At 53.2% G+C, this 25,506-nt stretch overlaps 1 protein-coding gene across 1 annotated transcript; it reads right to left on the bottom strand.

Moving 5' to 3' along the window:
• Positions 1 to 608: 608 nt before the first annotated feature.
• LCK (LCK proto-oncogene, Src family tyrosine kinase) lies at positions 609 to 24,087 on the bottom strand. Its single transcript, XM_090057902.1, has 13 exons — positions 23,898 to 24,087; positions 14,103 to 14,209; positions 13,664 to 13,745; positions 13,192 to 13,282; positions 12,665 to 12,763; positions 12,311 to 12,414; positions 11,610 to 11,759; positions 11,318 to 11,470; positions 7,139 to 7,318; positions 5,188 to 5,264; positions 4,715 to 4,868; positions 2,908 to 3,039; positions 609 to 2,603 (listed from the first exon to the last, which is right to left on the bottom strand). Exons 2-13 carry the CDS (start codon positions 14,202 to 14,204, stop codon positions 2,401 to 2,403), a joined length of 1,527 nt encoding a protein of 508 aa, XP_089914028.1. The 5' UTR covers positions 14,205 to 14,209; positions 23,898 to 24,087; the 3' UTR covers positions 609 to 2,400.
• Positions 24,088 to 25,506: the final 1,419 nt, after the last annotated feature.

Below are 25,506 nucleotides of genomic sequence, written 5' to 3'. Positions count from 1 at the left end.
TGGCTCCAACAGTGTGCTTGGGAGCAATGTGTTGAACTGGTGCCAAACAAGCCAGCCATTTTGTGGTATCTCATTCCCTGGTGTGCCCAGTGCTGCCCCACATGTCCCACGCCACCCTTCAGGTGCTGGCTGCGCCCCTCAGCCCCTGCCAGTGGCTGAATACTGCCTTGGATCCTGCCTCCCCCAGCACCCTCGCTTCCACTTAGCATCAATGGCTCCCTGGCTGCAGGGCCAGCCTTGCAAACTCCCTGCCTGCCCCATGAGTCAGATCAGCTCCCTGGGATGCCGGCATCGCCCGTCTGCAAATCCTAATCCTGCCAGGTCCCCTCAGCCATCGTGCCAGGTGTCATGTCTCTTGTGAAACATGAAGGGTTGCTGTGCTTAGGGCCTGATTCTGATGTGCTGAGACAACCCCGGCCCTACACTCACACAAGAGACCCAGGATCCCGGGGACTCAGACCCCAAGCAGGTTTGCTGTAGCAGCGGAAGGCAGGGCCAGCTGGCCCACCATCTTTTATTAGGCATGACAGGACCCCACCCTCAGCTCTGTGCACCCCCAGTGTGTGATTAGGATGCGTCGATCTTCCTTGCCGTGGACCGGATGGAGCCACATCATTACGTTGTTGTTTAATGAAAGTAAAACAGCAATACAGGACAGGGCTTTACAATGAAATGGAGAAAGAAAAATCTTACAATGAATGTCTCGTCATTCAGGATAGCTCATTCCTAAACCAAAAATCTGGGTGGGTTCCTGGTGAGCAAGCCTTTAGTGAGACTATGCTGAAACCCTTCCCTGATGGGCCTACCTAGAGCCTCACACTCCCACCCCCGCTGGTCTGGTGCCAGTTCTGAGAGGGTCCGGTTCTGGATCTAAATGGTGCTGTTCAAGTCCATCTCTAAGTATATTACAGAATGCCAGTGTCTGGGGTTTGGGGTAACCAAAGCAGTCTTGATGGTTGGAGCAGAGTCCTGTGCATCTCTACTTCTCACTGAGACCATGTACAAACATTGCACTTTTACCAGTATAAGTGATTGGAAACCAGCCTATACCCATAACAGAAGTTCAACACACATAGACTGGTTTAAAACTGGCGGACCCCAGTCTAAGATTTGCCCTCCCCCCGCATCAAAAAGCAAACGTGTTCTGTTTGCTACTAACCTAAATTATGCCGCTTACAGAAAACCACGTAACTTAGGTTGCTCCCACTTCAGGCTTTTTTGAACATCTGTACTTAGCCTGATCGTCTGAGCTGCAATCAGCGCTTTTTCTTCATGACTGTAAACTCCCTTCTCCCTTTCATAATATAGTTGAATCTGGTAATTACTTTACCAAACTCTCTAAAAGGTTGTTGGTGTGAATGACACTAGTCAGAGTCCAGCAGTGTGGTTTCAGAGTGAAGAAAAATAAGTCAGCAGTACAGAGAATGACTGCTTTGGTGACCCTGGGACCAACAGACATGAACAGTGGTGTTCTATACATCATCTTCCAGGGATCTGAGCTCTAATGTGAAGACCTGTTGCATTGCACAATGGGCCCTGTGTCCTTCTACAGTACCTGTGGTGAGTGCAGCTATTTGCATGCCTTGATCACAGCCCCAGCCTTGGACAGCTTCCAGTCACACAGCTGGCATGTTCATGCAAAACACCTTGGCATTGATGTACCATCCTTCTCCACTACAGAAAGGAATAAAAAACCACCAAAGAAATATAGCGGGGAGAACTGGGGGTGAAAGGGACACGGGAAGTTCCACTTTGTAGCCCTTTGAGCATCTCATTGTGGAAAATCAGTGCTGAGATGGGGTCCAGCTGATCCAGCGCGATTGTTCTTGTGTTCTGAGCATTATCTGAGACTGTAAGCGAGTTTGGCCCCTATGTTATTTTCAGATCAAATTTGTGATTATAGTTGCCAGAGAGAAGTTTATAGGACTTGACAGTGCCTCTCGCTAGGAGTACACTCTGTCTGTATAGCATGGGTGGGTCTAGGCCCACAGGAACAAATATGGTCTAGGCAGTGACCATCTGCATGGCTGTGTATCTGTGTGGTTATCTGGACAGATGCATTGTGAGTGAGCATGAGGCCAGTGTGCACATGGCACTGAGATGGGTAAAGTAGCATGTGCATACTTGCAGAGGGAGCTCAGAAAGAGATCTAGCAGCATCTTGGGTCAAAACACTTGTCAACTCGGTGCCTCCGGTGTGCTTTGAGGCAAGGTTTGCTGGCTGAGCATGCTCCAGGAACACGCGTCTTTGCTATGGACGGAGGGAGAGCTGAGGTCCTGCCAACATTTGCTGTGATCCAAATGCCAAGGCCCGATCTGCATAAAGTTTCTGAAGAGGTAATGCATAGGGGCTATTCCCCTCCACCCATCCTGACGTGAGGATGCCTCTAGCCCCATCCCATCATGGCTGCTGCTGGTACTGGCCCTCAGTGGCAGTAAAGAAGTCCTCGAGCACGCTCTTCATGTATTCAAAGGTGGGGCGGTCCTCTGGCCTCTCCTTCCAGCATTTCTTCATCAGTTCGTACAGCTCCTCTGGGCAGTTATCTGGCTGAGGCATTCGGTAGCCCCGCTCCAAATTCTGTATCACTTCTGGGTTCGTCATCCCTGCACATACAACACACATAACGGAGTCAGGAACAGCCAGGGAAGGGAGCCACTTCCATATACCGGTGCTGACCTCTGCTGGGAGTAGAGCAACATCAGCCAGCTTCTGCAGCCAGCCACCCTGCAGGGCCTTCTCCCGAGTCTGAACCCAGGGTAGCTCTTGGCCCTTGCAACCACCCCCGTGTCTTAGAGCACCTTCTGCTAGTCAGTGTTGGGGCATGGAGGTACACCCAGCCCCTGTCAGCGCCAATGTCTTTTTGATCTGACTGCAGGCACAGGCTGCACTGCTGTGAAAAATCCTAACCTGGATAGGGGATCCGGCCATAGGTGATGATCTCTGTGAGGAGGATCCCAAAGGACCAGACGTCAGATTTGATGGTGAATGTACCATAATTAATAGCTTCGGGTGCCGTCCACTTAATGGGGAATTTGGCTCCTGAAATACACAAGGAGAAAGAGGGACAGGGAAAAGGAGAAGGAAGAAGGTCACTGCTGTTGCTCTAAACCCACAAAGCTGATGTGTGGGCTTGAATGCCACCTGCATATCTCTTTGCACCCTCACTGAAACTCACCTGGCATGGGGCACCCACAGCCTGGCATGTCTTGCCATCACTGGGCTGTTAGTGATGACTGTTCCTGCGATAGCCACCAGATAGGGCTCTAGTCTCAGACTGATGTGAATTACTGGGCAGGCATTCTGCAACTAATGCCAGGCAAAGCATCCCCTCTGCTCCAGAGAACTTATTAGAAATGTCTCTAGCTGCTGTTTTCACAGGTCTGAGGGGGCCTCCGTTTCTCCTAGCCCCAGCCCTAGCTAGTCCTTTCACCAATTTTTATGTCCTTTTCTGCAAAACGCAGCAGTCCCACTGTCACATGTTCTCCCCTCAAAGTCCCTCCTGCCCCATGCTAGGGGAGGCTATCTTTCCCTCGGCTCCTTCAGGGCAGCCCTCTTAGGCCTGGGTTACCTCTGTACCGAGCACAGTGATTCTCAAACAGGGTCCCTTGCGATCCACTCAGGGGTGCCACAGAGTGCCATACCATGCTAGGTGTGCAAACAGGATTCATAATATAAACCCAGAGATTTCAAAAAGGAATCCCCTATGGAAAAGGCATTCTGAAACTGCTGTGGTCTTCCTGAATTCCTTGCAACAAAAAAATTGCTCTGTTTGGGGGTTTTTCCTGCAGTCAAAAATCAAGTGAAAACTAAGAGCAAAAGGTGCCTAACAAGGGGTGCTTTGAGTGCAGCCCCCTGCCCATTATAGCCTCACTCCCTGCTCTGGGGCAGATGTGACACCAGCCTGTTCCTATGAAAACCAGGCAGGTGATGCTCTCCCAGGTCACAGGCTGCAGTGCATAGGGCTTGGGGTCTTGGGATGACGCAGTTTGCCTCTGCAGGCCCCAGCTGCCCGGCTCAGGTCGGCTCTGCAACTTCCTGTGCAGCCAGGACCCAAGCAGAGCTGCAAAGAGCTCAGAGTCAGAGGGGTGGTTGGCTGTCTGTAGTGGGCTCCCACTTCCTGACAGGGCTGGGCTGTTACTTCTAGCTGACACCAAGCCAGAGGCTGTGGGTGTCTGTTACTGAGCCTGTAGCATGGCCTCCGCACTGCTGTTTACCCCTGCAGGAGGGAACTACACTGAGGTGTTAGATCAGCATTCTGCTGTGAGCTAGTTTCCAAAGCCAGATGTGAAAGGTGAGTGTTGGTACAACCTGTCCTCTCTGCAGGGCACTCAGGAGCAGTGATCAGACCCTTCCAGCACAAAGGAGCCCACTGAAATGCAGCCCTCTCGGGGGTGGGCAACAATTTTGAGGAAAGCCCAGGCTCAAGAAACGCTCTGAGGGCTTTATCATCCACACCAGGGCTGAATGACCCACATAAAGTAAACAGCACAAGGCTCAATGCAGTGGTAGCCTTAGGGGAGGGCAAACGGGGCAACTGCCCCCAAAATTTTGCAAAAATGTCCAACTCGTTTACAGGTCATCAGAATAAAGCCTTTAAATGACTCTCTTGCCCAGGGCCCCAACAACCCTAAGGCCACCACTGCTCAATGGCTGTATCCACCCCAGAGGGTGACACTCTGGGAGACAGGAACTTGGAATTAGCTTGCAGACGTACCCTCCCTGGCAGTGTACTCATTGTCCTCTATGAGCCGAGCTAACCCAAAGTCAGCGATCTTGCAGCAGAGGGTCTCTGACACCAGGATGTTGGCAGCTCGCAGGTCGCGGTGGATGTAATTCTTTGCCTCAATGAAAGCCATTCCCTCGGCGATCTGTGCATGGGGCAGTAGGAGCGGGAGTTACTCAGTCCCAATCCTACTAATCACGCTGTCTTCATCCCCCCCACCTGACTTCCCCCTCTGCAGCTCTCAGGATTGGGAGCTGTAGTGCTGAGTGAGCGCCCAGGTGGGGACTGGAGAGGACAAGTCCAAGTCCAAGGCAGAGGAGAAACTCCCATGCCTTTAGTTGGCACTTGGATGCAGACCCCTAGCCGACGCTCACTCCCCGTGCCCAATAGGATGGTCTCTGCCTGTGTGCACCTGACTTACCCCCATCCCTGCCAGGGGCCATTTCAGCCCTTCCCCTCCTCACCTGTGCTGCCATATCCAGCAGCTTGTTGACTGTCAGTTTTATTCCTTCAGAGGTTTTGAGGAAATCCACCAGGCTTCCTGCAAAAGAACCCACTCTGGTCAGACCCAGCCCAGCTCCAAGTGCAATTGGCTTTGAACCCGGCTCCTTCCCCCTGGGGGAGTTAGTTCTGGACTGGCCCTAGCCTTGGCCTCTGCATAGACAGTCTTAATCCATCAGGAGGAGGTGCCCTGGATTCTCAAAGTTTATATTGCATGCAAACCCACAGAGTCCATTTGGCCAGCTGGATGCAGTAAGATGCAGGGGTGGGTTTTCCCAGGCCTTTCAGTGCCAGCAGGGCTGGTCCAGGTTGGGTTGTGTCCCGAGGACTCGGGGGGAGGGGGGGGCGGGCTCCTGTTTCCTTTGCTAGGTTTAGTCATATGATTTCACTTCTGAACCCAGGGCTTTTCTCCAAGTGTCCCTGTACAACCACTTCCTATACTCAACTCATGCCCATGAACCCCCTGCAATAAAAACCCCTATGATGACGAACAAGATGCCCCTAGGCAGCCTATCAGCATTTGCCAAGAAGGGCAGAGAGCCACATACCCCTCAAAACCCTATAGAATAACTGTCTACCCCCGGCCCCATGTACAGACCACCTTATCAGTCTCAAAGGCCACACTCTGGCTATACTCTGTGTCTACAAATGAACCAGAGGAGTCCTATCAGTGGCAGGCTGGCTGGCTTGGATCCAGTCAGCCTTTCTGCTCAGAGCTGTTAGCCACAGCCATAACAGACACAGGCACATTTCCTCTGGCTAAGCTGCCAGCTTTCAGAGGAAGGGAGCAGGCCACTGGCTTCACAGCTCCACAGGAGACAGGGGCAGGAGTACTATTCTCAACCCTTATGATAGCTCTTTGTCCTTCCTGCTAAGCCAGCCCCAGAACCAGGCTCCCGCCTCCCATGGCACTGCTGCCAAGAAGCTCACAGTTCCTTAGCAAGGAGGAGTGAGCCAGGCTGACCTGTGTGTAGACCTCACCACTGCCCAGGAAAAGAGATCCAGCCCACCTCCCTCCCTCTCCACCAAGATTAGCCCAGGCAGCTCCACATCCTCCGGATAACAGGGGTTCACAACCTGAACCATGGTTTCTGGCACTCAGAGGAGCCAAAGGAAACCAAAGGTTGCATGACAGACAATAGGCAGTGCTTGCCAGAAACTGGAAAAGCCCTGAGCCCCAGGCGGAGCTTCCTGTGCTGGGGGTGGTAATAGGGGAGGGGGAAGTTCCAACAACTTTCCAAGCCCAAATACATCTCTGAAACACCCTGGGGCTAAGCTAGCCTTAGCCTCCAACCCTACTGCCTCCCAGCTGGAGCCTGCTCTGCAAACTCCTAATGACTAAATCCAAGCCCTGCCTCATCCCCAACCAAATGAGGCCGGATACCACTGGGGAAACTAAGAAGCTGGGCAGCAAAGGGGCTTATCCAAGGTGACCCAGTGAGTACAGGGCAGGAGCAGAAGCCGAGGTGGGTGTCTGAGCCTAGTGCTCTGCTCCCAGACCACCTCTCCTCCCTGTTCAGGAGTCACTCAGTGAACGCACCTTTTTTGCAGGAATCGCTAAGCTACTGGGATGCCAGGGGAGTTGAGCAAGAGCTTTCAGACTGCCTCCCCTCTTCCCATATATTCTAGCCCAGAGGGAATGGCAGATGCCTCCGGATGTGCCCATGGCTCTTTTCCTGCCTCCTCTAGGTAATATGTGGGTTTTACCCTTGCACCAGTGAAGGTCTCTGCACAAAGCAGAAGGGAAGCAGGGAGCCACCGGGGTTGGAGGGGTCCTTTCCCAGTAATATAACTGCTGATTGTCCCCCACCAGTTGCAGCCCCTCAATGCACCAGGCTGGGCCTGGCTCCCTGCCCCCTCCGCCTACACCTATGCCCTAAGCAAGGAGGGCAGGGCAGCTCCCAGCAGGCTCACCTTTCTCCATGTACTCTGTGATGATGTAAATGGGCTCCTGAGTCACCACCGCGTACAGCCGCACCAGCCGGGGGTGCTGCAGGTTCTTCATGAGGTTGGCTTCAGCCAGGAAAGCACTGGGAGACATGCTGCCTTGCTTCAAATTCTTAATGGCCACCTTGGTATGACCATTATAGTAACCTGCAGAGAGACAGGGCGGGGGCAAGAAGGGGAGAGGAGACCCATGTTACACCAGTCAGGAGACGGCCGGATTCTGCCACTATGATTCTGCATAGCACTGCTGGGCAGAAGAACCTCTCCTGGCCATGAAAGGGCACTGCTGGGAGGAAGCTCACAGCAGGAGAGAACTGAGCAGGCCATAAAGGAGTCCCCAGCAGCAGAAACCTGAGGCCTAGCCCATCACTGGTGTGGCTCTGCTGCCTTGTCCTACCTCGAGGGCATGAGATAGATGTTTGAAGCTGCAGCTACTAGTCTATGCCACCTGGCCTGTGTCCAAGGGGGGAGAGGGCAAGTCCAAAGCAGCTGGCAACAGTCGGGCACTGCATGCAAGACATCGGCCTCAGCTCCTATCTGGGGGGTATTCCTAGTCCCATCTCAAACCAGGATGTGGGACTTGACTTGTGGTCCTCAGTCAACAAGAAAAAAGAACCTGCCAGCAATTGACCTCTAACCCCTCCCTGTGCCAAGCCCCAGACTTTGGCCTGGAAGAGTAATGCCCAGCCCTAGTCCGAAAATTGACTCTGTCCACCTCTGCCAGGGTGCCCCAGCCTCACCCCCCCGCTGCAGCATGAGCAGTGGTGTAGCCAGGCTGGGCAGCCCAGCAGAGCTCCCGGCTCCTCAGTGCCAGACCTGGAAAGCTTTGCTCCAGGCATCTGAAGAAGCCCCGCTCCCTTGCCAGGGGCAGGGTGCCAGGACAAGACAGGATTTAGGCACCTTCCCCCCCACCCCTCCAGCTGCCGCAGTGCTGGGTGGTTTTGCAGCTCGTTCTCTTTTTTTCTCACAGCACAGGGCAAAGGCACAGCAGTCAGAGATGTCTCTAGGCACCCTCGCTGTTCCCAGCTGTCAGAGCAACAACCACAACAAGGGCCTTTCTGGGGCAGAGGGGAGTGTGTGATGCTTATCATGGCACAAAACTGCCAGCAGCGTGCACAGCACAAAGGGTGTGGGCAGCTGAGAACAGCAGGCCCCAGAGCTGTGAGCTCTCTGCACCTCCAAACAAAGGGAGCACTGGGGCTCAGGGCTGGCTGTAGCTGGGTGCAAGCCGAAGGGCGCTAGATTCCCAGGGCAACAGGCTGGGGCTGGACTAGCGAGGGGAGAACATGGGGAAACACTGAGCCTGTTACTCAACTAGGCAGGAGCGGTGGGTGGGGAAGAAGTAGCATGAAGCCATTGCCATATCCTGGGTAATGCTGCATCTGCTCAGTCCTGGTGCAAGCGAGCAGCCCCTGGACTGCTCTACCCCGTGCTGTGCTTCCATGTGGTCCCTAGGGAGCAAGAATGGATGCCAGCCATACCCCCCCTTCCACCTCTTATGCATGGCTCTACATTAGGAGCCGAGCCCGATTCAGTTCTACATCAGCCGGGGGCTATTTTCCCCTACCCCGTTTCATCCGGGAGTGGCACGAGGCAAACTTAGTGCAACCAAGTGTGGGCGAGTCCACGATGAGGAGGAAAAGTTCTGCAGGGGCATATTGACCCAGCGCCCAGTCAGAGCATGCCAGCTTCAGCTCTGTTTTGGTGCTGGGCAGCCACGTGGCTTTCCTTCTGTGTTATTCCCTGAGCAATACTGGCGGGCAGGATGGGCCAACAGGAGAGGGAGGAGGAGGAGGCAGGTTTGCTTGTCTCGCTAAACTGGGGGTAAGAATGGAAAGAAAGGAACGTGGCAGAAGCAAGGGAGGGGGGGAAGCAGCTACCTGAAGTCACTGCGTCCCAGCACCACCCCCACGTGGGCAGCTGTGGCTGAGTCGCATCAGACAGCGGGTGTCTGAGGCAGCTCCTTTTGTTGGTGAGAAGTCAAAGGAAATGAGACCAGACACCTGGGCTGGGGCTTGACAGCCAATTCCTTCGGAAGCATCTCACCCCCTCCGAGATGCACACGCGCGCACACACAGCTTTCCCCAGCTGGTCCCTGCCCTCGATCCTTGCAAAGAGCTGGAGCAAATGTAGCCAGAAGAGAGGCGAGAGGCTTGCCAGCTGGGCTCTGCAGGGAATTCAGAACCCAAGGCTTGTCCCGGGGAGAGGTTTTAGCCCTGGTGCAGGCATAGCACAGGGGCTGGCAAGGCCAGCAACCTTCCTACCAGCCTTCTGCCCTGGACAGATGCTCCCTCGGGGCCCCTGCACCAATGCATTCAGTCCCAGCTGGTGTTGCCCCTACAAGGGCTGCAGTTCTCCCCTGTCACTGGTCGGGTCTCACCCTCTGCACCCGACTATAAACAACACCGTGAGTCACTGGGGACCCGGATGGCGAAAGGTGGGGTGGGTAGCACCATTTGCATGGGGATTTTCACAGCACAGACTTCTGCCCTGGCAGGAGCTAGACTGAGATGCTGCCATCCTCATGCCACGTGGGGCCTCAAACAGCCAACCCCCAAGGGGAATGAAGGCAGTTCCCACAGATCCTGGCTGATTTAAACTCAGCAACCCAGCTGTGAAAGGGCCAGATATGAAGCCTCTGAGCCCAGCCCACCCTACTTGGGTCCAGAAGGTTAGACTCATACATCAAACCCAATGTCTCCACAGCACCAGGGCTGCTTTGAAGCATCTGGCTACCTCTCTACTGGTACTGTCCTGAACATGATGCCTGTCCTAACTCCTTTTGGCATCCCTGTCACTTCCTGCCTTATACCCCTGGGGAGAAGAGTTCCCTAAACACAGCCCTGCCCCAAAGCCCAGCTCTCTCCCCTTCTCTAGCTGCATTATCCACAGCCCTGCAGGGAATTTCCTCCCAGGGACAGAAATACCAGCAGAGGAGCAGAGTCAGCAATAGGGCTGCCCTAAGGAACCACAACCACGGGGCTTGCTGGATGTGGGAGGAAGCCGTGGCAGAAGGCCAGAAAAGGCAGAGCTCGCTCCTTCAGGCCTTTCCTTGCCATTGCTGATATATTGTACTAACCCCATGGCCATGCCAGAGCGCTCTGTGCAACAACAAGGAAGGAAGCCAGGTCTCATGGGCCCAAGAACCCATTTGAGCTAGAGGAAAATCTCCATTTGCTGCTGGCTGTTGAGGGTCCAGGACTCACAGTCGATCCAGTCTGCTTCATTCTAGCCAAGGGCAGCGGGGCCCCTGTGCACTCAGGGGTGGCACATTTTTTGGCCTGGAGAGCCACTGAAGGACTTTTGGTAAGCTGTTGTGGGCTGGGGGAGGCGGTGAAGAGCGCTGACCCAGCCCACCACAGTGAGGGGGAATGGGAAACACACAGTTGATCCTATCTGGCCCCTGGCCCATCCTCCCCACACCCACCACAGCGGTGCCGGACAGAACAGGTGAGCAGGGCCTCCATGGACCCTGCAAGCAAGGCATGGTCCTCCAGGCAGGCAGGATGGGGCTGCAGGCAGGTAGAGAACAGCATCCAGAAGCAGGACACGGAGGGCCAGTGATGGCATGGGCGCCAAGGCAGAGCCATGATCCACTCCCTGCATGTCCCTGCAATGGGCACCAGTTCTGCAGGCAGGGGCAGGTGGGGAGCAGATCACACCTCTGCCCCAGGCCCCAGCCCTGTGCTGTCACTACCTGCAGTTGTGATCCTGGCCCCTGCCCTGCCAGTCCCACTCCCAAACACTGCTCCCCATCCCGCCTGCCTAGCCTCCCATGCCTGGGCTGAGCAGGGCCAAGGGACCCACCTCAGGGCAGATACAATCCTTTGGTGTGCTGGATCCAGCTCATGGGGCCTTATTTTGCTCACCCCTGCACTAGGTGATTAGTCACTGTATTAAACGGATCTCTCCATGCAGCAAGGGTCCGGCAATCATCTCATGCTGGGGGAGGCAGGGTTCCAGCCTCGCTGTTGTTCCTGCGACCCCTTCCCCACACTCCAGCTGATGCATCCTATAGGTGCCTTCCTGCAGCCTGCCAGCACCAAGCCTAGGTGCAGGCTGCTTAAGGACCCTTGGGAGGTAAACCCAAAGCTGCCGTGGCACCCACAACCCAAACCCACAGGAGCCCCTCTGCCTATTACTCACCCATCCAGACCTCTCCAAATTGCCCTGCTCCCAGCCTCTCCACTAGCTTGAGTGTCTCCCGGGGAACTTCCCATTCATCTTGCCACCAGGGCTTCTGCGGTTTCTGGGTCTGGCAGGGCTTGCCGAGGCGGGTGCACAGGCCATCGGTGTTACCTGTAGGACAGGGGAGGGCAAGGAGGAGCAGATCAAGGGATAAATATGAACTTTGATTGAATGGCAGGGAGCAGGGGGATGGACCAGGGTGGACAAAAGGACCACGGATATTCTCTGCCTACAGGGTCCCAAGCCTTACGTGTGTAATGCTCCACAAGCTCATGCAGGCTGCCAAAGGTGATGCGGGGGGAGATGTAGTACCCGCCATTGTCCATGTTTCGGATCTTGTAGTGCTTCACCATCTCCCCCTGGTTTTGGTCAAAATCTCTCACTGACAGGGAATAGGAGCCTGGCGACAGAACACAAGGAATGAGTCCACTAGGAGACAGGGGGTGTCTCCTTTTCTTGCTCTGAAGACTGCTGACCCCACAGCCCTTGCAACCTCCTCCAGGGGTACCAACATGCCACCAGAAGTGGCATCTCTTTGGGCCAGTGCTGAGTCCCAGGGACTATGCAGGTAATCAAACTCCTTGGCAAGGCAAACCCAAGGCTGCCATGATACCTACCACCAGGAGCACAAAGTCAGTCCCTGCCCATTGATGTAACCCACTGCTCACCCATGGAGATCAGCCTTTGTGACACTCCTAACAAAGGTGGAATTCACCAAAGTGTCACATTTAAGGACTGAGCTCTGGGTAGAGAAACTGGTTAACCCCTCCAGTCCAAGCAGCCAGCCATAGGCCTAGGTAGCTTGCTGGATTACTCAGAGCTTGGGCCAGGGGTGGCACAGGCCAATCTGACCTATACATGCTGGCCGCTAAGGCTCAAATCCTGCAAGGCTGGTAGTACACAGGTAGCGGGGAAGGTGGTCTACATTAGCAGTGCTCTGGGCACGGTTACCTTTGGTGGATTCGCTCTCCCGGATCAGGAAGGAGCCATGGGTGTTCCCAGAAGCCAGGAGCTGCCTCTCTGCATCCTTCCTGCTGAGGTTCTTGAAGAACCAGCTGCATGGAACAGCACAGTCAGTGCCAGCCAGACTCAAGCACTCCCTTTCTGCCTGCTTTATGCCAGCCAGGGCCCCCCAAACCTCTCCCGTCCCAGCCTGCTGGGCACCCCAGGGGTACAGGCTCTTCTAGGTCACCCCTCCGTGAGAGCCAGTGCAGGACTGTTTCCTAGTGCTGCAGCTAGGCTCACATCCCCTGCAAGGGGGTTTCATGATACAGAACGTTATGCCCCCAATAAGCATCTACTCACGGTTCTGGCTCCAGGCTATTCACCCTAGCAACAAAGTTATAGGGAATAACACCTTCCTGGCCAGTGGTGAGCGACTGGGCTTTCCACCACTCCCCACTCCTGAAACGAGACCAAAAGAAAAGCCAGTGTCAGCCCCTGGTCCAGAGCCCTCTGCAGATGAAAAGCTTGGGAGTGAACTCCTGCCCTCCAGCTGGCTTGGTGAAGATCTCCAGGCAGGAGACTGAGAGGGTAGCAGAGGCTGCCTACTGCTTCCCCATCTCCCTTGCCTCTAGGTCCGAGGGGAACTGCCTTCTCCCACATAGAAGCCCCATCACCTTCTCCCTTCCCCTGGCAGGAGGGCAGGGCATGGAGGACGCTGCTTGGATCCAGTTCTGGAGTCCCACCAGCATTCAAACACTCAGCAACCTGCTGGCAAGGGAACCCTTCCCTCTTGGGGCTATTCTGATACCACCGCCCATCCCAGAGCCTCCAGGGCGGGCTGCAGAAAGCATGGATCTGGCATGGATGGGAAAGGACAACAGACTTACTCTTCCAGTATTCGGAGCTTCTCCCCCTTCTGGAGCCCCAGGTCCCCATCATGAGTGGGTTCATAGTCATACAAAGCAATCACCAGTTTATCTGGGGAGACAAGCAGGATCTCCATTTAGCTGGGTGGAACTGAAATGCCTCAATGGACTGTGCCGTCTTTGCAGCTCTAGGGATGCTGGTCAGACGTGGTCTCCAGCTAAAGGCTGTTTGGTGACCTACATGGAATGAGTTTCGTAGGCCTCGGCGCAGTTTCCAGCAAGCACTAACTAGAAAACTCGGCAGAAAGCCAGACTGGTGGTGAAGGCTGGATTCTGTGGTCATGCAGCATCCCTCTCTGATGGACAGTCCATTGCTGTGCTAGCTGGGATGGATGGTCTACAGGGTGACTTATCACACGAGCACGACTCATGAATCAGACTTGGGACAGCTTTGCCAGCATGATTTCCCTCCTGTGCAGCCAACAGAACTTACCTTGGAAAGGGGAGCAGGGTGGTGTCCCCGTTTGATAGGACACCAGAGGATCGCGCATCTCGGAGCCGTTGCGTATCAGCCTCTGGGGTGGAAAGGAAAAGGATTGGGTCAAACAGCATTTCCCTGCTATTCTCCAGTAGGAAGAACACCCTCTCCCTTGTCCATCTGAGGCCCCACCTCCCACTCCCACCATCCCATCACATCACGTTCTCCTCATGGCCTGTAAGGTACCTGCCCACTCCCAAAGCTAGGAGCCTTCCTCTTGCTTTGAGTTCCCTCCTCACTTGCAAGAGCCTTGTATATCGTACGGAAGAGTCCCTGCCAGGCAGAGCCTGGAGAACAGGCATTTCCTCTGTCCACACAGGGCTGAGAGGGGACAACGCCTACAGAAGGCCCCAGGCAGGGTCGGGGATGGAAGCAAGCCCTACCTCCTCCTCACCTGGGATTTAGTAGCCGGGTCTATGGGGTAATTGCAGTGCTCACAGATGTCAATATTCTCAATCCAGTCATCTTCATGGTCAGAACTACAGCAACAGCCCATGGTCCCTGCGGGACATGAAAGAGAAAGAGACTGACTGTTAGGAAGGGCTGACACATTTCACACCCTACCTGGGTGAGAGCAACTATCCCAGGCCACAGCAGAGACGAACGGTTGTGACCCTGAGATGCTGGTGACTATCTCACCATGACTCACAACTCCGGGCTGGAAGCCCACCTCCTCTCGGGTGCTAAAGAAGGTCTCAGAAGCAACCAATACTGACAGCTGGGGAAAAAAATTACATGTTGGCTCCTCCAGGAAACTCAAGTGCCCTTGAGGGATTTTTTTTGTTGGTTTATTTTGTGGACATGGGGCTCATTGGTGATTTGGCATGGGCCTAATGCACCTGAGAGCTCAGAGCAAAACTGTGCCTTTGGGATCCCTGCATCACCCTCCTGAGAAGCACATGATCTCTGAGCTTCCCGGGCTGCAGTTGTGACGGGGGCGTGCCCTGGATCAGAGAGTCATAGAAAATGGATGGGTGTGCAAAGGGCTGAGAATACGTGTGGGTGTGCATCATAGCTGGCAGCTTTGTCAGCATGCCAGGAAACTCCAGCTTAGGTTTACAAGACTGAAAGGGGCTTCCTGGGTCATTGGGTCCAGGCCCTGCTCCCAGAGGCAGCCGTGTCACACAATCCCATCCACATGCTGCTCCAGCTCTATCCTAAACCAGGTGGTTTTCTTCCAATCCCCACTCCTCCTCCCAGGAGGCTGGTCCAGAACTCCCCTGCTCCGATGGTTAAAAACTGTCTCATTTCCCCCAGCTCCAGTGTAGCCATAGCCAGATTGGCACAAGAATAAATGGGCACAATGTTGTTCTTTAGTTTAGAAGTTCTTTGCCCGCCCTGGTCTGCCCTCCCCTGATGTCTGCATAAACCACAATTTTATTGCTTCTCAGCCTTCATTTTGCTTGGCCAAACAAACCAGGCTCATTAGTCTCCTGTCATGAGACAGTCTCCATCCTGAGCCTCTTCTGCACCTGCTCTGCTTTGACTTGGCCTTTCTTGAATGTGGGTGATGAGAATTGCGTGCAGTATCCCAGGAGGGGCCTCCGCTGAGCCGTGTAGCACAACACTGACACTGCCCTGTCCCTGCCCTGTGGAAATACCTCATCTAATACAGCCTAGGAAAGCATTTGCCTTTTCTACAGCTGTACCACCTTGGAGGCTCATTCGGGTGCTGCAATGAACTAACACACATTTTTTTCTCCTCTGTCATTTTAGATGAATGAGGCCCCCAGTTTGTAGATGCAATTCTTGCCGTTCATTCCTAGAAGTGTGTTGTATGACTACATTTCGATGACTCAAGGCCTCAGAGCCATCCGGTCCCTCCTGTATAGTACTCCAGTTCTCCTTTGTACAGCTAATTGCTGCCTGTGTTATATCATCCACAAGTCTCCTTGGCACAATTCTACTCTTTGTACCAGGACTGGTCCTTGAGGAGGTGCGCTGGTGACCAGGCAGATACTTTCAGGACGGTCTGCTCCTTTAACCAGCTCCTTCCTAACCCCCTAGTACCCCTATGAAGCCCCAGGTGCTCCATTTAATCAATGATTTCCCATGTGATGCTGCATCAAAACACTCTAATGAAACCCAGGTAGGTTAGACATTGCCCTCATCTAAAAGAATCAATGATCTTACTATAGACAATAGTGACGTTAATGTCTCTACCTCTGCTGCATTTTATCCCATTATTCTCTGTTTGCCCCCTTGTTTTAAATCATTCTTTTCTTCCAGTCTTTTTAAAAGCCTTGTAGACAACTGAAATTATGAGGTAGGCTTGGCAGCTGGGGCCTGCACAAGACTCGGACCAGCTGTAGGCCTAGGGGGACAGAGAATATACATTGACCGGGAGCTTAAATGTGCTCCCTGCATTCCCCACACATAGCAGTTGGCTCCCTCTGTCCGCAAAGTAGAAGAAGGAGGATTATTCAGAGGTAACGGCATAAGCTTTCATTTCTGTAGCTTTTCACTTCATTTTCCACTGCGCACAATGCAAAGCACGCTGTGGTCTTTGCAGCCTGACAAATCAACTCTGCATAGTTACCATGTCATTTGCTGCGGTAAAAAAAAAAAAATGCAGCCAGCTCTGAGATGGAAAGTGGCCCTTGTGTCAAACCATAGTGGCACTGCACAGGAGCTTAGGACAGGGACTGACAGAACTGGAACGGTAAAGTCTTTGAAGGAACCCAAACGTTATTATCCAAGACAGAGTTTCACCAAGACACTGGGACAGATGTGCCAAGCTAGGCACTTCGTAATGGCTACACGCAGTCAGGAGCACTGGGTTACCTGAGCCCGGAGATAAATAGCTACCACTTCATGAAGCACCAAGGTGATCTTAGGCCACCTCAAAGTGCTGACATAGCTTAGTTGCCAAGATCCAAAGTGATGCAGCTGCAGAGGAAGCCCTAGGCAGCAGCTTGCCATTCAAAGCACCGGCACCCATAAAGAGGGAGGTTTGAAATCCAGATGTCAGCCCCTGAAAGGCACAACCACGCTATCTCCCCGAAGCCAAGAACCAGACTCCAGGGAAGTAAGGACACAAGCAAACAGCCAGCTAGAGGGCTCGGGAACCCGAGTGTTTGTCTCCTCTCTCATGGACACAACTTCTGCCAACGAGCCTGTCTACACTGCAGCTGACAGTGCGACTGCAACAGCGCTAGGCAGAGCCGAGCCAATTTTATTGCAGCCAGCACACAGGGCTCTTATGGCGAAGATGCCAAGGTGCAGGCCCTACAATCCCCCCAGGCCCCTCAGCACATACTCAGCTTCTTTGAAGCCTTGGCTGCCGTCTCCCCACTGCTACCAGCGCTCAGGTTAGGCAGACTGTGCCTACCCGTGCTAGAATCGTACTGCAGACTGCCGTGTAGACATGCCCAAGGGGATCCACGCAGAGCATGGCGAAGAGGTAGATTGTACAGCACCTTGCACAATCAGTCCCAGTCCGTGCCAGGAGCTCTTGGATGCTGTGCTAATATGCATAACCTCAGTGTTGGCAGAGCAGAGCTCTCTAGATTGGGCAAGATCTCAGTGTTACACAACTCGCCCACCTGTGACCCTTTACAGCTGCACCATCTGCTTAGAAATGACACAATCACCACTAGTAATTCTGACTCACCTATTGGATTCCCCTTCCGCTGGCCTAAAGCCACACTCTGGTTCTTTGGACCATGCTGGCTATTCATATTAAAGATCACCCTTTTTTTCTTTGGAAGCCCAAGCGGAGACCCCTCAGGCCCGATTTCCAGGACTGCAGAACGCCCGTGATCCTGAACAATGTCAGCCAAAGCGAGAGGATCACAAAGAATCAGGGACACGGCAGATTCACCCCAGCCAAAGAAGTAATCAGAGACCAGACACTGGAGACACTGCACGCGAGGTCTTTGGCAACTGTGCTTATGGGAGCACATATCGCACATGTGCACAAACAGGTGACGTGTACAAAACCAGCAGGCATGGGTGCCAGGGGCTGGCTGGCACTTGTAGCGGGAAAGGCACGTTTGCGTTAAGTCAACAACCCCTCCTGGAAATGCTGCTTTCCCCCAAATGCTGAGCACAGCACAAATGTGGGGAAAAGCCACCTGGTGAGTCAGTCTGGAAAGGTCATCCCACAGCCGCAGAAGGAGAGATGCATTGCTTACGGCATCCTGCTCCCACCTGCTGCTGGGCACCCTGGGTTCCCTCTGAAAGAGTGGAGGTTGAGGGAGTTCAGCCCGTCATCCCTCAGAGGACTGGGGATCCTTGCGTGCTGGTCTGTGATGCCGTGATGTGACAGGCACCAGAGAAACCCCCAAACAGATGAGAGAAGGCCCCTAGGACTGAGGGCAATTGGGTGCTGGGAGGGATGGGCAAGATCTCGGAGTTACACAGCTCTCCCACCCCTGTAGCAGCGGGCTCATCTCTGTCTCTTATACAAGTCAGAAATCCCCTGGCTCATTAGCATGATAAAGACAAAGCAAGTACAGCACCTTCCTGGTGCAAAACGACTCCCCAGGCTCCCCTCCAGCTTTGCACTTGTAGACCCCAGTGCATGTCCCCAAGGAGGCAAGCCTCGCTAGCCTCCGGCCCACCCCATGTCCCAGAACCAGCCATGGAAGAGAGCTCAGGTGCCCTACTGCCAGGCCAGAGCTGCGCGTCCGGGTGCTCCCTCTCTTCCATGTTAGCTGGGAGCAAACCTGTCCTCCTTTTCTTAATCCCCCACCCCCCAAACTTTAATCTATCCCAGGTTTTAGGGCTGGGTCTGCCCTGCCCTTCCTATCTCTATCTTCCCCTTTGTGTGCCACAGCCATTCATGGATTTATCCTCTATCCTCCCCTGGAGCAGGGAAGCACTACTGGCCCCCATGGTGCAGGCAGGGACTGAAAGACCCTCACTGATTTCCATAGGGTTAAGTGCCTTACATAACTCTAGGCCAGAGGTCAGTAACGTTTTTGGGCAGAGTGGCAAAAACACCCACAACCTCGACTTTTAAGATTGTGGCACCCCTGGCATGCCAACAAGGGCCTAATGCTTATTGTGGCACTGCAGCCCTGGCCTCTTCCCTGCTGTCTGCCCCGAGGTGCATCTGCCAAGCAAAATGCTTTTAAGTGCCACACACTGCACCCGTGACGGGGGTTGCCTACCCCTATGACTTGTTCAGGATCTCCAAGTCCCAAGCTAGCATCCCATCACTATGCCAGTCCTCCTGCCGTGAGTCCCTGCCACCTGTGGTCATTTATACCTACCCCGAGGGCACAAAACACCACCCTGTCACACTCCTCCAGCCACTACTGGTACTAGGTGCTGGGGAATTTTCAAGCCCTTTGCATCCCCCTGCTTCCCTCTCCATTTCCTCCCCTTACCTAATCCTGCCCCATCCCCTATCCTCGCTTATCATCATCCTGCTGCTAGCCACACCAGAGCCACCTCTGCTGCACACCTTGTCAGCTGGGCCCCGCTCTCCGTATCTCTCCACCTCGTTGCCTCCCCCCTGTTCTCTGCAAACTCCAAATGCATCTTTGATCCTCCATTGAAGCTTCTTAGTTCCCTTCCTCCTCTGCTTCGACTTTGCAGGGATGAAGTCCTCTTAGAGCAGGACTATGCCTAATAACAAGCTAGAAGCAGCAGCAGGCAACACGCCTACAGTGCATCCCCTCTCAGTCGCTGGGCTGTTGAATGCAAAAGGAAATAATCCAAGAAGATTGAGGGAGCCTGATTCTCCAACCTGTTTCACACCAGTATAGCTCTATTTTCAAGTGGGGCAGGGGAGGAGTCAGACCTAGGGAGGATTTTACTTGCATTTTTTCCCCTAGCATATTCCATTTCTATTATTGAGCTTGTACAAACAGCAAGAGAAAAAAAAACAGCCGAGTTGAAGAGTTGGTTTAAGGCTGGTGGTTTCACTTTAACCTCATGCTGGTATTATTGTTTCTGCAAAGCATTCTGGAACAGAGCAACAAGACAAGTGCCCGAGCTGATGAAGCTCCACTAAAAGTGATTTCAAAGTTGCCAGCCCCAGAGATCACAAGATTGATTTAAAATGTTTTAAAAACAACCATGAGATATAATACTAGGCTTCTGGTTTTTGAGCTTCTGGGGATCATTCATTTCACATTTTCAAGCCTTCCTCGGCAACTATCATAAGGGCTAGACCCTTGCTGTTTTCATTGAAGTGAAGAGTCTCAATTCCATAAGCCTGTGCTTGAAGAATGAACAATACAAACCATGAGCCCCGGGGGAATAAAATGCTAAGAGTTGGTGCCATCAGGCATTTCCCCCAACTAGAAGGTTAGTAGCATCACTACTCTTCCTGAAGCCATGTTCGGGCGGGGGAGCTATAAAATTTGAGTCAGCTTTTCCAAAGTGGTCTCTCATTCAGGATGTTTTCCTTCTTAGAAACCCATCTCAAGACAAGTGGGCCAAGTTGCAGAGATGCCATAAGCCCACAACTCTGAACAAAGTCCCTGCAAGCTGCCTGAGTTCAAGCCTTCTGAAATCTAGGGTCCCCCAGGTGCCACCGACTGAAGCACTTCAAAATCAGTGGCCGCTTTTGGAAACGCTGCCCTTGATCTTGTAGCTTTTGTTCTAAAACAAAGCGGTGCAGCTGTGCAGACCGTTCAGATGTACCTGTTTTTCCACCCCCTTTCTACCCACTTCAGGCCTGTTCAGATGCAGACAACGGGGGAGATTTTCCAAGGCAGGACAGGGGGGCACCTTAGAGACCAACTTGTTCGGAGGCATCATGCCTCTTTGAACCAATTCGTCTTAAGGTGTCACCGTGCCCTACATTCCCCCCGACTTCGAACTCCCAATGGCTTTCAGTGAGAGATAAGGGGTCTACTTACCGCTTGTGCCTCTAAAAGTCTGCCTCCCTCCCAAGTAATTCTGGTTTTACAAGTGTGATTACGTGCAAAGAAATGTGATGGGGGGGAGGGGGACTGGCTCTGTGGAAGGGAACAGGACTGTGGAAGTTCATTGGAAGAGTAGATCAACAAGTGAGACGCTTCAAACCTGCCCATCCTACACACAGCCTAAAGTCTTTCCATTGACTTCAGTGGAAATTGGAGCCCAGATGACGCCGAGTAAGAAGAGAATTCATCACCTGCTGGGAAGGACGCGAAACGTCACAGCAATATTGTGATGCATCTGTTTTCAACTGCCTCTTGGGTCTTGCCTGAGAATCCCCTCCACCCACTCCCCTCTTTTTTTCCTTAATTCAGCAAGTGTTTGCTTTGGGTGGAAATGGGAGAAAACATCATGAAACTTGCCCTCCCACAGTTTCAGTAACCTACCGCTTTGTAACAAAGGCAAAAGACAGCAGAAAAAGCAGAGGGTACCCACACAGCCTGGAAGTATCCATGAAATAGCAGCTCTTGCTGAGCAACCCATGTGGTCATGGGAGTAAGGCCTCTGTAGATCCAACGAAGTCTGAGTATCCTAAATTAGAGAGCAGCAACACGCACGCTCCGGTAGGAGCCCTCCATCCCAGTTCTGGGCTATGTGAGCCATGGCTTTGTGTTAAGTCTCCCAACCTCTGTTCTCCTAAATGGCACACAGCGGAGGGAGCTCTGTGCATCAACCAGGGTCTAGGAGGCAGCCAAGTGCAGCCCTGACATAAAGCTCTAGTTCAGGCAGGACCTAAAGGGAACGATTTCATTAATTATTTTAATCTGATAGAGCTCCAGCCTGCAAGGGGCTGCTTGGGGCCCCCCATACCCCACCCTCTACCCCACACACACACAGCCCCACACAGGGCTTGGAGTGGGGCACTGGGTCAGGACTGGCCATCAATGTTTACAAATGGGTCCTGGTACAAAAAAGGTTGAGAATCGCTGCTCCGGAGAAATGGAGGAGATGCTAGATCCTCATCTTGTAAAAGGCACCCCATGGACTACTGGAGAGAGCCAGGCAGATGCAACTTCTGTATCTCCCATTGAGCAAGAGAGGGGTGGAAAAAAAAACAAAAAAACCAAAAAAACCCAAAACCAAAAAAAAACAAAATTGAAGAAATATCTTCCTTTGTGGAAGAAAAGCAACTCCCTCAAATAGCATCCCCTGGAGATACAATCAACCATTCGAAAGTGACTGTGAGCGAAATGCAGATGATGCCACGCTTGGGGTCCCCCCCATAAGAATCAGCAGTCGGGGGCGGAATGGGGGGGGAGGGGGGGACACGACTCTTTTTGTCTTTCTCGCTTAAGCCACAAAATAATTTCCACAGAGGAGCTGTATCACCTGATCAGCACCTGGGGCTACTTTGAAGTCTGTTTTGTTTCTCTCCGGTGACTGGGTTTGCCTGCATAACTGAAGTTTGGTGTCAGTTTGCAGGGGGTGCGTGCGTGCTTGCGTCTGTGTTTGCCCAGCTTCGGTCCCGTGTACGTGTGGGTCCCCGTGGGTTTGCAGCTCTGTGCAGTTGTCTGGGTGACTGTGTGTGTTCATCTGTCCGTGTTTGCCCTCGTTTCTTCTGGGTGTGTGGGTATCTCTGCTTGCCTCTGGGTGCGTTTGTGCAGCTAGACTTCAGAAAATGCCAGCTTTTAACCTGCACTCATTTTTTTGACTGCAGAAAAATAAGATGGCCATTTCTCTGCTGCAAAGAGCTCAGAAAGCCTGCAGCAGGGCAGGATGGGTTTGACACTGTGGATTCCTATTGGGTCCATCTTGTGAACCATGGGTAGGTGCTTGCACACTTAGCACTAATATTGCAAACACCCAGAAAGGATCTCCTGGTTGACAATCACAGGGCTACATGTTTATCTGGATGATGGCGTCTGTCTTTGAATCTGTGTGCATGTTTGCACTTCTCTGCGTTTTCATGCCAAGCCTGGGTGAGACTTAGTGGGGAGCGGGAACGTGCTCTCTCCTTGGATTGGGCTGGGCCCCCTGGTTCAGGAGGAATGTGCTGGAGGTGGAGCGTGGCAAGGCGAGAGAAACTATTTTCCCTTGAATATATGCCTGGGTTGTACAGTAATATGTTGCGGTCCTCTTTCATCTCTGACCCACACCCCCGACTGAAGCATGCTGTAGTAGCCATGCTTTGACCAAGGACAATAGCGCCTACATTTAAAAAGCAAAACGCGTTAGTCAGCATAGCCACCACTCACCACAAAAGCCAACCCTCAGCTCTGGACAGTGCTGATTTGCCCACAGGAATGACCCTCGTCTCTCATGTGACCAGCAAGGTCAGCCCCAAAAGATCCGGTTCCCGGAAAATTTTGCAAACCTGGGGGGTGGTCCAGATAACAGTCTGAGCAGCCTCAGGCTCAGAGCTGCCAAGCTACCCCCTCTGTGGTCCTGACTCAAAATCTTGGATCCACACAGCTTGAATTTTGCCCCTTGGTCCCGTCTCTTATTTCTTGTGGCTTGGGGTCAGCAGAGAGGCGACTTCAAAGGGGGCATCTTGGAGAAGAACTGGACACGCAGCCTGGGTTTGCAGCCGCATTCGGGTTTGAACTCAGACAAGCAGGCGGTTCTGCACCGAGTCTGCATCTAAGAAGCTATAGACCACAATATCAGCCAGGGGTAATTCAACTGCAGACACGGATTTGCCCTGCTCCTCACTTAGAAGACAAAACAGCCCAATACCAACCAGACCCTCCAGCCTGCTCCCAGCTTCAAGGCTGGCAGCTCAGGAACGGGGAGATGCAAGGCAGATTAGACAGAGCGCTTGACATTTCAGGGCACAACTCCCAGCTTTCCTCCTCGCTTTGCCCTGCAAGTTGGGACTTTGGAAGCAGTGACTCACTAGACTCCTCGCCCTCACTTCAGCTGGGGACAGTCCCTCTGGGGATCCCCTTAGAAAGCAGGTTTACTAGGATTTTGGGAGGGTTGGCAGGGAGACGAGAACTTGCGTTAGAGGCAGCAACTCAAGAACTCAAACAGCTCAACGGCAAACATGGGCCTTTCTGTCCAAAGGTCTTTCAGACAGGACCCTGTACCCCAAGAACAACCAGCCTAAGCAGCCAGACTCCTCTGTGTACTGGCCTGATACCATAGCGATGGACTCATTTCCCATTTTATATTCTCACTTCACACCCACCAGAAAGCAGGTCCTTCCCCAAAGACATTGTTCTTCCCCAGAGGAACCATTGCTTCCCAGCCAGGGAAGAGCTGGCACAGATGCCAGTGCCACTCCATGCCCGCTCATGACAGCAATCCCCAGATCCCAGCCCGAAGGCACAGCTCTTTTCACCCAACATGGCCCCAGCCCTTCCCTTACCTGCTTGGCGTGAGATGAAGATGAGCTGCTTTCAGATTTCCATGGCCAGCGAGTGAAAGCACCTTCCCAGTCACATACTAGTCTCCATCCTTGGGGTGTAGACCATGGATACAACCTCCCGGCCAGCAGCCCAGCCTGTCCTCACATCAGGGAATGGCACCAGCACGGTCTTGCTCGCTCGCTTTCTCTCGCACCGTGCCTTCCCTGATTTCCTGCCTTCCGCGATCTCATGAGCAAGCTCTAGAAGTTTGTTCTCAGCACTCACCCGACCACAGCATGCTAGCGAGGGAGGTTTCCTGCCATCCGCAGACCTGTCATTCTAAAGATGGAAGATACTGGTACAGAGGGGCATCGTCACCACCTGGGTATCATCTACCCAATGCCGACACAGGTGTTGGCTGCAACCCCCACTGCCACCCACCACCCCACAGGGAAGTCCAGTGAGAGACACGCAGCTCCCAGCGTGCTGCAGATGCTTTCGGCTGGTCTTGTAAAGAGAGGATGTTAAGAGTGCACATGTGGGGGAAGGTAGGAGTGTGCGGGTGAATTCTGGCCTACATCCTGATTAGGCACCAAGTGATAGATATGCTGCACGTATTAGGAGGGCAAGGCAAAAATTTAAAAGATCCTAGTTTGGGTGACCATGCCCCAATGCACACAAAACTGGAACTCTCTCCATGGCACTGACAAGGCCCCAGTCCCTAGCATCACTGAGGATAAGCAGCCCTGCAGGGTAAGAAGGTGCCATCTCCCTTCGAGGAACTGAGGCATAGGTGGGGGGCTAAGCAACATGACCAAGGTCACACAAGCCCCACGTGACAGAGCAGGGAATTGAACCCGAGTCCCTGGATAGCTCCCTCACCATAGCACTGGCCTTGCTCTCCTGTTAAAGGGGTCTCTTTATCTTTGCTATGAATCCAAGGTGCCAGCACAATGTCCAGCATAATGATCCTGATAGACTCTCAACAAGATCAAAGCCAGTCTGTCCCCCTACCCAAAACACACAATCCTAATGATTCTCCAGCCTGAATGGTCAGGTGCCCATACCCACCTTGGTTGACGAGGGGCAGCCTTTGGCATGCGTCCAGAGTAAGACGTGAACTTGTGCCACTGGAGCTGTAGCAGGGCAGCCGACTCATTTTCCACGTGCTCTGTGCTGTACCACACAACAAGTGATAACCATTACCAGCAGACAGAGCAAAATGCAGCCCTGACTCATGTCCTACACGGTGACTCGGTGATGTGCTAAGTACCTAGGGCCTTAACACACCACCAAGACCAGACCACAAGCAGCTGCAGCTTGGCTGCTAACTCAATGGTTCTGCTTGGACTTTTGCAGACAAGGCCGAGGAGGGTGAGGGGTTCAGAGGTGTGAACATGTCCTGAAAGCCTGGTGTCAATAAGTGAGAGAGCCCTCTGCTTACAAAAAGCTTATCTCCAACTTAGTCTATAAGATGCAACTCTACCTTGCCTTCTGTTGAGAAGTGAATCAGACCTTCTCTTCCCCAGCAGTCCTCCATCATACCTCATCTTTCACCACTTGCACAAGGCCCCAAACTTTGCACACATGGTGCGAGGGAAAACCCACTGCCCTACAATGCTTGCGGAT

This window comes from Crocodylus siamensis, chromosome 7 (genome assembly GCF_052110815.1).
Source record: "Crocodylus siamensis isolate JL-2025a chromosome 7, ASM5211081v1, whole genome shotgun sequence".
NCBI classification, from domain to species: domain Eukaryota; kingdom Metazoa; phylum Chordata; order Crocodylia; family Crocodylidae; genus Crocodylus; species Crocodylus siamensis.
This window is presented reverse-complemented; position numbering and strand designations above follow the sequence as displayed.

Excerpts from the sequence above, each read along its gene's own strand:
- LCK (XM_090057902.1), bottom strand. The coding sequence starts at position 14,204 with ATGGGCTGTTGCTGTAGTTCTGACCATGAAGATGACTGGATTGAGAAT. Across the intron at positions 11,760-12,310 it reads GGAGAGCGAATCCACCAAAG|GCTCCTATTCCCTGTCAGTG; the intron begins GTAACCGTGCCC and ends TTCTGTCGCCAG. Across the intron at positions 5,265-7,138 it reads CACAGAGTACATGGAGAAAG|GAAGCCTGGTGGATTTCCTC; the intron begins GTGAGCCTGCTG and ends GTTCTTTTGCAG.